Source organism: Coffea eugenioides, chromosome 11, assembly GCF_003713205.1.
Source record: "Coffea eugenioides isolate CCC68of chromosome 11, Ceug_1.0, whole genome shotgun sequence".
Classification (NCBI taxonomy): domain Eukaryota; kingdom Viridiplantae; phylum Streptophyta; class Magnoliopsida; order Gentianales; family Rubiaceae; genus Coffea; species Coffea eugenioides.
This window is the reverse complement of record NC_040045.1, coordinates 37,003,315-37,018,135: the sequence shown is the minus strand read 5'-3', so window position 1 is coordinate 37,018,135 and position 14,821 is coordinate 37,003,315. Positions and strand designations below refer to the sequence as shown.

The 14,821-nt window shown below is 34.1% G+C and overlaps 1 protein-coding gene across 1 annotated transcript; it reads right to left on the bottom strand.

Moving 5' to 3' along the window:
* Nucleotides 1-7,719: 7,719 nt before the first annotated feature.
* LOC113752472 (probable LRR receptor-like serine/threonine-protein kinase At3g47570) lies at nucleotides 7,720-14,224 on the bottom strand. The gene is made up of 4 exons (XM_027296583.1): nucleotides 13,300-14,224; nucleotides 12,031-12,102; nucleotides 8,342-10,333; nucleotides 7,720-8,171 (listed from the first exon to the last, which is right to left on the bottom strand). The coding sequence occupies exons 1-4, from the start codon at nucleotides 14,222-14,224 to the stop codon at nucleotides 7,819-7,821; spliced, it is 3,342 nt and encodes a 1,113-aa protein (XP_027152384.1). The 3' UTR covers nucleotides 7,720-7,818.
* Nucleotides 14,225-14,821: the final 597 nt, after the last annotated feature.

Sequence of the window (14,821 nt, the reverse complement as noted above, 5' to 3'; positions counted from 1 at the left end):
CTTTAGTTACTGCACTTCTTGTGATTGAAAATTCAGTAACCTTACATCTTTAATTTGTCCTTGTATCTCACTTCCTAAAACCCCTCAAATTATCTGTGTGTAATAAATCTGTCAGTTCCCTGAGGAAACGACCCTGCTCACTACTATACTCATTTAGTTTAGAGAGTATGCATTGATATTAATTTTATTTTTGGTAGTTTGACAGCCACCAAATTCTTATATTCTTTTGACTTGTAGTACCTTGATTAGATAAGAGAGAGCTCCACTTAAAGCCAAATATGCACCTAGTGCTAAACCTAGATGGCTACTATTGTCTAGTTTGTACGTTACCTGAGTAAGCATCCTCTACGCAAAATGGGAGAGAATTATTGACTTCGAAGTCTGAAGCGTTATTCCTACGGCGGTGCCCCATGGCTGTATCTTTTTCCCCATGGTCTAGAGCCCAAATTGGACAGCACCTTCTCCTCAGTTAGTCTTAAAAGGAAGGGTAAATTACATTTTACCCCCCCTGTGGTTTATCCTTTTTTTATATAACCCCTTATGGTTTCAAAAGCTATACATAACTCTCTCATGGTTTGGATTAAAGTGTCAAAGTAACGGAAATAGTTACTCGTAACGGAATTTCTAAAAATGTCGAAATTACCCTTATAAATGCATGACACATTAACCCCGTATGATTTTTATATTTTACCATATAACCCCCTTATGATTTTCAAAATGTACACATAACCCGCCTTGGTTAATACATAAATTTCAACTTTACATAAGGGTAATTTTGACATTTTAGGTGACGCCGCTATGAATGATCATTCCCGTCACTTTGACACTTTAATCCAAACCATAAGGGGATTATGTATAGCTTTTGAAACTATAGGGGGGTTATGTAAAAAAATGCTAAATCACAGGGGGGTAAAGTGAAATTTGCCCTAAAAGGAATTCAACCTATGCAACCAACTTGGTTTAATTCGTACAGAGTATTCATCAGCTTAGATCACAATTATTTGATATGCAATAATCCTTGGATTAAATAATTAATCATAGGCGATTCAAGATATTTCGCTGTGATGGTGCCAAAGTCTTTTATTTTCGACAAAAGACTTCAACAGTAATCCTAAGGACTTAAAAACGCGGAACATGAAGGCCATAACAGGACCTGAGCTAAGTTTATGATAAATGCATTCAGGTTAATTAGACTACACCAGAGCCATTTTCATTATGTTTATTTCTATTTTAGATTTAGAAGATGAGTGAAGGATGAAGCAATGAAATGAAGGTGGATAAAGAGAATCAAATTCTACCTAAGACTGGAATGTACTGTCAAAGAATTAATAAGTGGATAATGAACCAATTGTTAAATTCAAAGCTAGGGATTGACATTATTAGAATAATTGTTATAACACTTTTTATAGTTTGATGTATGTGAAATAAAATGGTGGTTAGAATGATAGAAAGATAATTAAAAAATGTATTTGTGATCCACATAAACAAAATTTTTCGAATAATAAAGCAACCGCCATATTAATTTGCGCAAATACGATCTAACATGCATGATAGTAATATGTAGGGCCTGTTTGGCAAATGAATTTTTGGCTAAATTTGTCTCTTATCAATTTTTTAACAACTTTAACTAGAATAACCTAAAAAAACTTCTCAAAATTTTTAAACTATGCACTTTATAATGCCAAAACACACCAAAAAATTTTCCTTTCTCCTTTCTTCTTCTTCCTCCCCCACCCCAACCCACCATCACGTTTGCCGCCGGCCTGCAACTTTTCCGGTGTCGACAGAAATTTTTTTTCCTTTCTCTTCTCCCTGTCCCTTTCCCTCTCCTCCTCCCCTTACCACTCCCCTCCCCCACCTTCCCTTCTCCCTTCTCCCTTCTCCTCCCCTTTCCCGGTGGCGCGACCAGATGCTATGCCTATACGTAGTCCACTTATCTTTTGCATTGATGGATTGGGGCATAACCAATTTAGTTGCCGCAAAGTGGCCTAAAATTGTAGTAATGTGATTCATATTACAAAAGAATTTGTTATATAATTCTTTTATTAGATACTCAATCAACACTCATTAATATGTCTAAATTCTTTAATAGGTTAGAGAGACCACTAAAAAAGAAAAAAAATCAGTAAATTCTTCAGAACGCAAAATAGGTGATCATGGTTTGCGTTTAGAGAGAATTGTAATTTTAGTCCCCAATCTATAGTACGTGCACATAATCAGTCCCCAATCTATTTTGTAGATCAATTTTGGTCTCCAATCTATTCAATTTTGCGTAAAAGTGGATAATTGATGGAATTTCTTCAATTTCAGCCGGAACCAAGTCACGTGAGGACTCTTAAAACCCCTTTTTTTTCAATTTTTTAAATCTTTGAAATGCGGTTTTTAATATTTTGAGCTTTATCTTGCCTTTTGTTTTTATTAAACAAAGACATAAAAGGTTAAAGTTCAAATAAGAGGACATCCTTAAGATTCCCAAGTTACAGGTTCACTTAGCACAGTAACTGGTGCATGTACAAAATGGCTCTCTACTTTATAATAGTTCTCTTTAGCAGCTGAAAGATAAGACCTGACATGCAGTCACTTTTAGGGAGTTTTTGTACATTTGATGCATTATCAAACGTTCGTAATTTTAACTCTAAAGCAATTCATCCATGTAATTATCCAGGAATTGTATGTCAAATGTTCATGCCAAGTTTAATTTGGTTCACTTTTTGGTGATGGATCACATTTGGTTCTATATTCTGCTTCAGCTAAAAAGGCATCGACTTATAGCTAGTTTTCTCGCAATCCAAATTCATTAACCTTGGTAAATTACTCTTCATTTTTGTTAGAGATTTCTTGTAAGTTAGAACCATTGGATGCATTATTAGAAGTTTAGCCAATTTGTAGTCATGGCCTTCCCCTTGGGATTGCCCCAACTTAGTACCTTAAGGTTCATATTTGGCACATGTTGCCTCTCAAGCTTATTTTTTGTGAGTATAGAACCACATTGACGAGTTTTAACTGATACTTGTGGTTGGAATTTGGAATCAAGTATGTCCTCAGTTGTTAAAATACATATTTTCTGTACTATATTATTTGTATTTCAATGTGTAAGTTATCTATCGGATGTGCGCCTGTCAAGAATAAATTAATTGATTCTCAGTTTACAGTTCAAAAAGTTGAGTGGACTAGAACAATTTAGGCAAGGCCCAATTATTGGGGCAAGAACACAACTACTTTGTTGAATATGTGAAGCCAAAAAAAAAAAAAAAAAAAAAAAAAGTGGGTATTCAAGTCATCAAATCCTGAACAGATTTGAGGTTGAATTTTCTTGTTTATTAATTTTTGTATTGCCGAATTAATACTCTTGTCCTTAACCAACTCAAAAGTTTGACCCAATTAAGAAATCAGGCATGCATATTTAAATAATGGCTCTGACAAGAATCAAGGCAATATTCCCTCTACTTTTAGATGCAATTGGTTACAATAATCAGAAAAAAAAAAAAACAATCTCAAAATGGATGCAGCGGGTATGAAAATGAAGACCTTGAGACCGGTGGGAAGTCTACTTGAAGTGTGCTGAATGTTCTCTTTTCTCACATATCCACTATATTTTCTTTATGTGGATTATTCTTCCAGTGTTCATACAAATCTAAGTAGCAAGTATCATGTGTATTATGATCTCCAAAGTGGGGGACATGGATCAATCAGTTCAAAATGGTCATCCAAACATGACAATTGACAAATTAGGCCCAAAAAAGAAAAAAATAAAATAAAATAAAATAAAAGCGATTTTTTGGAGGGTACATTTAAGTGGAGCTTGAACTTGATACTTCATTGACCCGGAGACGACTTCATCCTATTGAGCTAAAGCTGATTGGTAAGTGAAAACTCATATAACGCTTTTGATGTTATATTAGTGGTCATCTTTACCTAGAGGTGACGATTTTCAATCAATTTCTTCCTTTACATGGAGGGAAAACTAGTATTGGATTCTCTAAATAATAAGGGTAGGGTGGAGAGACTTCAAGAATTAAACTTAGGATGTATTTGATAAAATTGAAATCTAAAATCTAAAATCTGAATCTGAAATATGAATCAGTTAAGTGGTTGAATTGTTAATTATTGGAATCTTAACATTTGAGCATATTTTGTATTAACTAATAAGTAAACAGTTTATTACTTATTTTTTGAAGTAAGTTTTGCTTAAACAATTAAGAACCACTTGATTAATTAAAATGTTCTATTTTTGTTATCGAGCATTTCTAAATATTCTAAGGTTTTGACCCATTAAATTTAAGCGGTGAATTGGATTATCAAATAAGGCCTTAATTTGACATGCAATTTTATTCAAATGTAAACTAATTCACCTTCATTTAGCAAAAACAAAGTCAAGATTGCTGCAAAATCCAGACTTAATTGCACGAAGGAAAGTCACCATCTCTGCCCATCATCGAGTTCGTAAGACAAGGACAAATCTGAAAAATCAGTCGATTAAGTTAACTTTGAGAAGCATTAGCTTCCCCTTCGTGGGCTTTTGAAGTGGGGATGGAATGGCCCAGATAAACGGTTTTGTCATTTTTATATTTGAAGCCCATGGAAAAATCCCCGATTGGCAAGTTTAACTAAGTGATTTGTTCAGTTCAATTGTCCATACAAATTAAAGATTAAAGCCCATTTGAGCAATCTATTAACCCCACAAAAATCGCCACTAAATAGGCTGCTTCGTTTTTGTATTGAAAAAAAAAACCACTTGACTTCGGAGCTGTTTTACTTGCTATATGTTTTGCAAAATGTTGATTAAAAATCAAAATCAGCTAAATTTACTTTTGTGTTGATCTTTTTCTTTGTTATTGAAAAAATTTTAATCCTAAATACAAAAGTTAACAAGAACATCTAAAAAATTACTTTTCAAAATCAAAATCTAAAATTAGCTCAAATAATCAAATGAAAAGAAATTGTACTTTTGTATCATTTGATCAGCGGTTGGAGTTCAAAGCTTAAACACCATCTTCCATTCATCTAGCTACTCATTTGATCTACTCTTCATTCATTTGACAACTTATTATTGTAGATTTTTTAATAAGAGATTTATGCATTAGCTCAAATTAATTAAAGGACTATTTATCCAAAATATCTCTCTATCCAAAATGTGCTACTTGGATTTAAACATGTGATGTGTCACAACCCAAAAACCTCGATAACTCTCACTTGTCAACTTCTAAAACTCCTCTATTTGGACGTTTTCCTTCTCTTCAAATTATCAATCAACCTTGTCAACTGTCCCCTAATTACAAAAATTTTATTGCAGGAAAAAGCCCACAAACAATTTTTTGAGCAGAGAAAAATTCCGATTATATATATATATATATATATATTTTCATTTGTGTTATTCTAATTCAACATGGCACTAGAATGGATAGTGTTAGGCTATGTCGCAGCAGCAGAGGCTGTCACGCCTCGAATCTCATAATGTATTTAAAAATATTTAACTTTTAATTTAGAGTGTAAAAAATCTTCGAGTACATTTTACTCTAAGTTCACATAACCAGAGTACATGCTACAATTTAACAAAACTTAACTCTAAGAATATAGCATGATCAAAACTAGTTTTCAAGCTTTCTTAGAATTGATTCTTATCTGCAGGGGAGGAAATTAAGTGGAGTGAGCATCCACTTGCTCAGTAAGTAGCCCAACAGTATCGCTATTAATAAGATATATAACATTTAATAAAATTATTTCACAAAATTAAATAACAATTAGCACATTACATCTGTATTACATATACAATGCATAATTATACATGAATTCATAACTAAAAGAATATGTTACGGTTACTTTATAATGCATAATTTACAATGCATAATTATACAATGCATAATTTACACTTTGCATTCAATTAAAGAATATGTTACGGTTACTTTATACAGGTGACAGGCCATACCCACAATTCAATCACTCGAAACGCCTAAAAGTTCAAGTGCTTACTTAAGAAATTCAATCACTTTGCATTCAATTGAATGGACATAACTAAAGCTATATATGCCAAAAAATTGTAAAATTTGTGCTGCAACAAAGTAGATTTGAAGTGCTAACGATCATTAGAAGACACATCTCAAAGATTTGGATCATACACAAGTTTAAATTCAATAAAAAAATTAGTACACTTTCCAGCTCCCATGTTGTGTAGGTTAGGAATTTCAGCAAATGCAGTCCTTACTTAAACACACATAACTCAGAAACACTACAAAATTGGTAGCATTAGAAACTAAACTCAGACTACTAAATATCTTCATCAGAGGAATCATTTAGCGATTCCATCAGTAGGGGGCCTTAAGTTGGGCCGTAATTTAGTGCAGTTTTTAGTCCTTAACTATGCAGCTTCTGATTTTCGACCAATTTTGCAAATTTTCTCGTATTAATAGGCAACAAACCGAAGATGAAATTTTATACCATTAGAAAGGTTTTGAATTTAGTTTTAAACGTAATTGATGGAACTCAATTTTGACTTTTCTATACCAAGTGATGCCTAATTTTCCAAAGCTGCGCAGAGGTGACTGTTAGTAGCAAAACTGATTTAGAACTCCCAGTGTTCTTGGTTATTAACACAAAATTCTTCCAATTTCTTGTATATATCCATATCAATTTGCACTTTGGCACTCAAATTTATATCAGACTTATTAAATAACCCCTTAATTATACATAATATTCAATTGGCTAGAAAACTTTTGGGGCATTTCAGAGGCGGTGATGGTGTTGCTGCTGACTATTCTGAGCGCGGATCAACTTACATGGCCGTCTAACATCCATAAGAAGGAGCCACCTAGAGTCATTTCTGAGGATGGTCTCGTTTTGTTTGTTCTTGCTGTTGGATATCTACAGAAAGTATGAAACTCGTCCGAGTTGTAAACCGCTCGAGTCGTGCACCTCGGCCGAACTCATGTGGCACCAGAAATCCATTATAAAGAGGCAGCGCAATGCATTGCTGATTGCCTCAGCGCTCATGTTCTACTGGTTACTTTTTGCTGTAACATGCTGATTTTTTTTTTTTTTTGGTTATTTCCAATGTTAAAGGAATGTATGGAATGAGTTGTTCCCAAATCACCAACAATTCAGTGTAGAGCTACGTCTGAGTAATTTCTCAAAATTGAGATATTTAACAAATGTTCCAACTATCATTAAGGAAATGGTACATCATTAATTTTACAATAATTACAAATATAAGCTTCAATTTTACCCTGAAAAGGTGCTACTAATTTCTATTAAGTAGTAATTGTTGCACATAAAACCATCGCTGTTCTTTGCACCTTTAAAATGTGTAATTTGTAATAAAATAAATGCATGAATCTACATGCCATACACATGTTCTATGTGTACAAATACATATGCTTATGCGTACCTCTACATGGTGATGTATACTGATGATTAATTTTTTTTTCTCATTTATTTGCAAAAATTGAAAAGAGGAAAGTTGTATCAGTAATTAAAAGTAAATTACCAACTTAATTGCCATATGTATAAATATGTCAAACATAAACACCAAGTAAAATGCTTGGCGTTTCATAACATATAACTTGAGGTCTTTATATCTGTAAACAATTTATTGGTAATACATTAACATATCTCATTCCTTCCTTGAACTTTAAGCATTTCGGTGGTGCACCAAATCAGGACAAAAAATTCCTCAAATACATTTGCACCTCAGGGCTCTGCCATGTATTGAGTGGAGAAACATAAGTACTACTTGAATGAATAATAATCCTTGGAATAAGCTTTTGATATACCATATGATTGAAGAAAAAAAGTTGCTATTGGATTATTGGTTTTATACCTGCTTCAAGGTGTGATGTCTTTGATAAACTGGAGTTTGATCTTCTGTAGCGCTCTTAGAACTTCTTTCATGTTTATTCTCTCCTGAGGAGCATCTGTTGTACAACTTAAACCAAGTTGCAAGATAGATGATATGCAGTTAATCTTCTTTTGTACCAGTCCGTCTTCAGGATGAAGTAAATCTACATCTATTTCCTGAATCACAGAATCTGGTAAGCAATCTTGTACCCAACGCCTGAGGCTTAACTCTTCTGTGAACATCTCATCCTTAGGCTTTCTTTTTGTAAATGTCTCCATCAATGTAATTCCAAAGCTGTAGACATCACAACTTGTTGAAACCAATCCTTCCAGTCCATACTCTAGCATCAAAATTTGAAACTCGTTGTTAAAGTCAAGTATTGGTATCGGTTCAGCAAATTTGTGTTTTTTCTTAAAGGTTTTATATTTGATATACGGTACTAGTTGTTGAAAGTTGAAACATTAATTTGAATGATATAAAATTTTCGAAATTTGAGTCAAGAAAAGTCACCTGGGGCAATATATCCAAATGTAGCAAGAGTTTTTGTTTGTACCACAGATTCTCCATCTCCTAACAACTTTGCAATTCCAAAATCGCAAACATGCCCAACCATGTCTTGATCTAAGAGAATATTGCTAGGTTTCAAATCACAATGAACTATAGGAGTTGAATAACCATAGTGGAGATATTCCAAACCAGAAGCCACATCTATCATGATATCCAACCTTTGCATGATACTTAGGACATGATGGTTTACATGAAGCCATTTCTCAAGGCTTCCATTGGGCATGTATTCGAGCACCAAAGCCTTAAAGTCAAGGCTACAGCAAGCTGTAATTACTCTAGTTAAATTTCGATGACGAAGGCAGCTTAAGACTTCACATTCTCTATCAAAGCTTTTAAATGCACCTTCTAGCTGCAAATCGAATACCTTTATGGCCCAAACCATCCCATTTTCGCGAATTCCCTTGTAAACTGAACCAAAGCTCCCTGAGCCAAGTAAGTTACTCTCGCTGAATCCATTTGTTATTTGTCTAAGTTCATGGAAGGATGCCCTTTCAAATGTCGCCATGGGAAGCAAGTTCTGAGTTGGAGCTAGGATTTTCTTTCTCAGCTTTAACCGCATCAAAAAAATTGAAATTACCAAGGCTAATATGACAGATCCTGATGTCAACAGAACAATCATGACTATCCTTTTTGTCCTTGATTCATGCTCAAATGTACTTGCACAAGGTTGGAGCCAAGGAGCGCCACACAATGCTTCATTTGAGAGAAAAGACAGGTTCGTGAAATTTGCGAATGGCCCTCCATGAGGAATCGGTCCTTTCAATCTGTTGTAAGACACATTAAAGTATTGGAGATCTGATAGTACCTGTAATGAGTTGGGAATTTCACCTTCCAGATTGTTAAAAGATAGATCCAAATGCCGTAACTGCAACATATTCTTCATGGAATCTGGTATCAATCCATGTAGCTTGTTACGTTCCAAGGAGAGTTCTTGCAAATCTTGTAGTGCTCCGATAGTGCTGGGTATCCCACCCAAGTATTGATTATTTGAAAGGCTCAAATAGACTAATGCCTTCAAGTTTCCAATTTCAGCAGGCAAAGAACCTGTCAAATAATTTCCTGACATGTCTAGCTCCAAAATATATCTGAGGCTCCAAAAGCTTGTTGGTATCATAGAACTTAAATTGTTAGAATTGAGATAAACATATCTGAGTGTTGTAACGTTTCCTAAACAAGAAGGCACCATACCAGAGAGCATATTTTGTCCAAGTCTTAATTCTCCTAAGTTCAGCAAATTACAAAACTCACTTGGAATAGCACCTAGTATTTGATTGTCGCTTAGACCTATCCTCTGAAGCTTCAAGAACCATTTGATTGTAGTTGGAATTACTCCAGTCAAACTATTGATTGAAAAGTTCAGCTCTATCACGTTGCTCAAATTACCAATCGAACTTGGAATTTCACTTATGATTCCACAATTACTGGCAATTATGGATTCGAGTGAGCTAGAAAGATTTCCGATAGACTTTGGGAGGAAGCCATTCAGAGGATTCTCAGCTATCCACAAACTTGTTAAATGTTTGCAGTTTGATAGGGAAATGATGAAGCTCAACTCTTTGGATAGCGAGTCCTCAGAAAAATCATTTCGCGATATACCTAAATGTTCCAGTAATCTCAAGTTTCCAAGAGAATGAGGAATTGCACCAGTAAAATGGTTCGTATCAAGGTCTAGAATTCTGAGCCGAGAAGCATTTGAGATAGATGTTAGTATAGTTCCAGTGAATTCATTTATCCCAAGGTAGAGTTCCTCAAGATTGGGTAAGAAAGCACCTATAGTTGATGGAAGCTCGCCTGATAAATCATTGTCCGCGAGAGAAATAACTTGTACAGTTGAACTATTGAAAAGTTTCAGCGGGATGGGACCTCTCAACCTATTCGACGCCAACAAAAGTACTTCCAATTTGCTAAGATTACCAACCTCTTGAGGTATTATACCTGACAAATCAAATTGGTAAGAAAAAAATCTGAAGATTGTTTGTTGTCCTACTTTTAGAATAGACAATGAGAAGTTATATATTGTATTTACACCTATTAAAAAATATTCTTAATTGTATCTCTATATAGTTTAATCAATATGAATATTTGATTTCAAGCATGTGTACATTAGTACGAATACCAATAGCATTACTAGATAAAAGGGCACATTCAATTTACATGCAATTTAAAAAAAATCACTTTTTATATGGAAGAAATTTGTATAAAATTTTAATAAACAAAAAAACTTTGATCTTTTAAAAGCTTTTTTAATATTATTTTAAAACTTGATAATTATATTGTTTGTGGTTGGTTATCGGTGAAAGTTTGTTATGCTATTGGTTGACAATACATAGACAACACGTTAATCAGATGATAAAAAGTATAATTAAGTGATTGTGATAGTAATGTTGAAAATTTAAAAGTGACAAATATGATCTAATTAAATTTCCCCTATATGCACTCTGGTTATTATGTCATCAATTCATTTGCATTAATTTGGTCTAATACCATTACAAATGCAGTTTTTAAAAATTTCTTTATGTTATACCTGCAAATATAATGAACAATCATGCAACAACGTCATATCATTTCTTCAACAAATATTCCATCTCAACTAATTAATTAACCATTCGTTTACTCCTTATTAATTTAATAATTAATAATCATTCCTCCTACCCATGACTGGTTTAATTGTCCTCTGTTTTAACCACTAACAAGTTACTTTTTCAATTCCCCAACTCTGCCCACCATAGCAAAAACTCCGCACTTTCGGTTCTCTCAATCATCTCTGTGTTCACTCAATCTAGGCCCCACAACCCTGTCACAACAGCACCTCGTTACTCTCAAGTAACCAAAGCATGACAACATGGCAACACTTTTGTATCTCACATATCTGCAAGTCAAGTAGCTAAATTTAATGAAAGAGGTAAGCATCTGAACAAATTCAGGGGTAAAGACAAAACAATTCAGGGAACGCAAGTGGTATAATTCATTGACAATTTTGGAAATGACAAAACAATTTGAAACAAAGGTTTCCAACGAAATAACATGACATTGTCAAAAGGGGCACAGAATTCATTGATAATTTTTGAAATGACAAAATATTTTGAGACAATGAGTGTGTTTGGATAGGAGATTATTTGAATAATTACTATAATACTTTTTGTGATATGATGTATGTGAAATAAAAAAATGTTTTGAAAATTGTGTCTGTGATGCAAGTAAATAATTTGAAACCAAATCAACTCTAAGATGACATTGTCAAAAGTGACATAGAATTATACATTTTCCCCTCTTCAAGCATTCACTCTTTCTATCTCTTTGTACCCCCTCTCTAAGTGCTTCCTCATCTTCCTATTTCCCATTGTATCATCTATTAGCCCCCCTATCAGTATCTCTATTTTTTAAGTGCAATCAATTGGAATTTGAAATTGAGTTATAGATGTAGGCTGTAGCATATTGAGATCAAGCTGATCAAAATCGTTTTGGCTTATGCAGTGCACTAGTATGACTGACCAATTGACGTATGAAAAAGAGTCCAATTTGATTTGTATTTGAACTCGCTCGACTTAAAGCTCAAATTCAAGTTTGAGAAAAGTATTCTAATGATGGGATAATGAAATAGATCTCATGCCAAAATGTATCAAGATTTTTACCTGTCACATTAGCACGCCTTATGCCTAGTTGCTCCAAGTTATAGAGATTGTCAATGGCTTTTGGAATTTCAACTGCTCAAAAATTACGGCATCATGATAAATATAATTCACGGCATGGCCTAATTATATGTATATAATATATATGCATTTCAGAATTCAAAGGATCTTCAGTTTAGTTTCAAACAATATCATGTAAATCTCTCATAAATATTGGCAAAATGACGATTACATAAACTCCCAAAAATTGGAGGTCATTTTGGTGGCAATCTATATGCGTATGTCAATGGATTTTTAAATGTATGCATAAATTAGAAATAAAATTGATATAAAATCTAAATATGCATATCGAAATTAATACATTTTACATTTTCTTTCATAGACGGTAAAGCCATGAAGTTTCAAATGTCCAAAAATTTTAAGGGGAAATTACTCAAAACCCCCATGTGGCTTGAAAATATACTTTCAACATCCTTATGGAGATGGGATCCATCAAAACCAATGGTTTTGTACAAAAAGACAACTCTACTCCATTAGTAGACATAGTGTTAATTCATCCTTCTTTCACGATTTTATTTCTTACATCAAACAAAATTGTGTGTTTGGCATAGTCATTAATCCCAGCCTAGACATCAACCCGGCAAGGCCATTGGTATAACAGGTTAGCAGCTTAACCATAGATTTATTGGTGTTTCTAAAATATTGTACAATAAAATATTTTAATTACTAAAAATATTATAATTATTAAATTACTGGTTGAACAGGTCAGTATTTTAAATTTTACCGATTGAATTGATGAATTATTGACTAGTAAATGATTTCCTTGTTCATTTATTCCCATTACTAATCCAAGATCACTAAGTTGACCAATTGAACCATCAGGTTGGTAAGGTTAGGTTTAGTAACTATGTGTTCGCCATGCTTAGAATTTTTTGAACAATAAATGTCTCAATGGGTTAAAAAGGATTTTGAACAATTTTCAATGGGCTATGATGGATTTTCAGTCTTAATTTGTACTCCACACAATAAACTTACATAAATTAGTCTTGGATGACAATTGCCGGCGATAACTAATAATTACTTTATAATGTTGTTGCAAATTTTGATTGATTAAGGAAGAATATTTTAAATTTTACTTTTTTTGACAAAATAAAGATGAAAAAGTTGACATATAAAAACATCAAAACATTGCAAACTAACAAATCAGTTTGAAATAAATAAAGATAACGTACAGAATCTGTGATCTATTGGTGCTTGAAGTTGGCAGCTTACCTGTCAGGTCATTCTCACCCAAATCTATTGCTGTAAGCGTGGTTAGATTCCAAACTCCATTTGGTATATATCCTCGGAATTTGTTGAAAGACAAGGATAAAAATTGGAGTCCTGAGCATTCTCCAATGCCTGATGGAATTTCACCTTCAAAGTAATTCCGTGATAAGTAAAGCCCTTGGAGTTGTGGGAGATAATCGCAGATACGTGCTGGAAGGTAACCCGATAAGCTATTACCCGTAAAACCAATCTTTTGCAATGAGGAAAGGTTAAACAGAGCCTGTGGCAGAGGGCCTGCAAGTTGGGTATATTCAATTTCCAAAACTCTCAATTTTGGTAGAGCGCTGAATTCTTCTGAAAGACTTCCCGTAAAGAAGTTAACACCCAACCTGATGGTCTCTAACTTTGTGAAATTAGAGAGCCTGCCTGATAATGAACCGGAAAATCTGTTGTATTGGAAGTTGATGTACCAGAGTGCACTCAAACACCCCAACCATGACGGAAGTTCTCCCTCAAAGGCATTACCTTCCAAGTTGATGTACTTCACTCGGCGCAGACGAGATAGCTCGGGTGGAAGGTGTCCATGAAAGCTGTTATTTCTAACATTTAGCCAGACTAGGAAAGAAAGATTTCCCAGTTCTGGAGGTATGGTTCCTACAATTCCCATGTAAGAAAGGTTGATGGCCGCGACTCTGTGATGACGAGCATTACAAGTGATACCAATCCAGTTGCAAACAGAGGAAGAAGTGGACCAGTTGGTTGGGATAATCCTTTGAGGATCGAAAATGGTGGCTTTGAAGGCAAGAAGAGCATTCAGATCACTAGCACTGTTGTTATGGTTGTTGGCTACAATTATGCTAGCTGAGCTAGTTGTGACAAAATGCAACAGTACCAAGGCTCCAGCGAAAAGAAAATAAGTTCTCTGCATTGCTTATGGAGAGGTAAATAAAACTTGAGGAATGCCAAACAAAAGGTAAATAAAACACGAGCATACGTTGTGACATTGGGCAGGACTTATATAGGCATATACTTGGGGTCGAGTTAAAATGTTTCCACGAGGAAGTGACAAGGTTTTGACAAATTTAAGATCCTCATTTGTTCAACTAGGCTCTATTTTGATATGTTTGCTAGTTTAATTTCTTTTCTTCTTTTAGATTTCTCTATATTACGCAGGCAAAACAGGAAGTAATTTATGGAAAATCTGTTTCTCAATTTGGTGAATTAATATAGCTTGATTCTATCTCTGAGACTTATGTTTTTAATTTTGTCACAATTTTTATGTATTGTTCTACTTTTGAGCAATTGATATGACAAGCAATTCCGGTGCTTTAGCATTCTATGTGGCAAAATTGAATTTTGAGTATAACAATTTTCCAGGAATGATGAAAGGGATACTACTCCAAGCCAAGCTAAAATTATTGTGTGTTTGAAAATCTCTATACAAAAATAAATTGAAGGATAAAAGAAGAGAAGATGCAGAGCGAGTGTCCTAAGCCTCCATGGGCCATTGTGTCCAAACACAAGT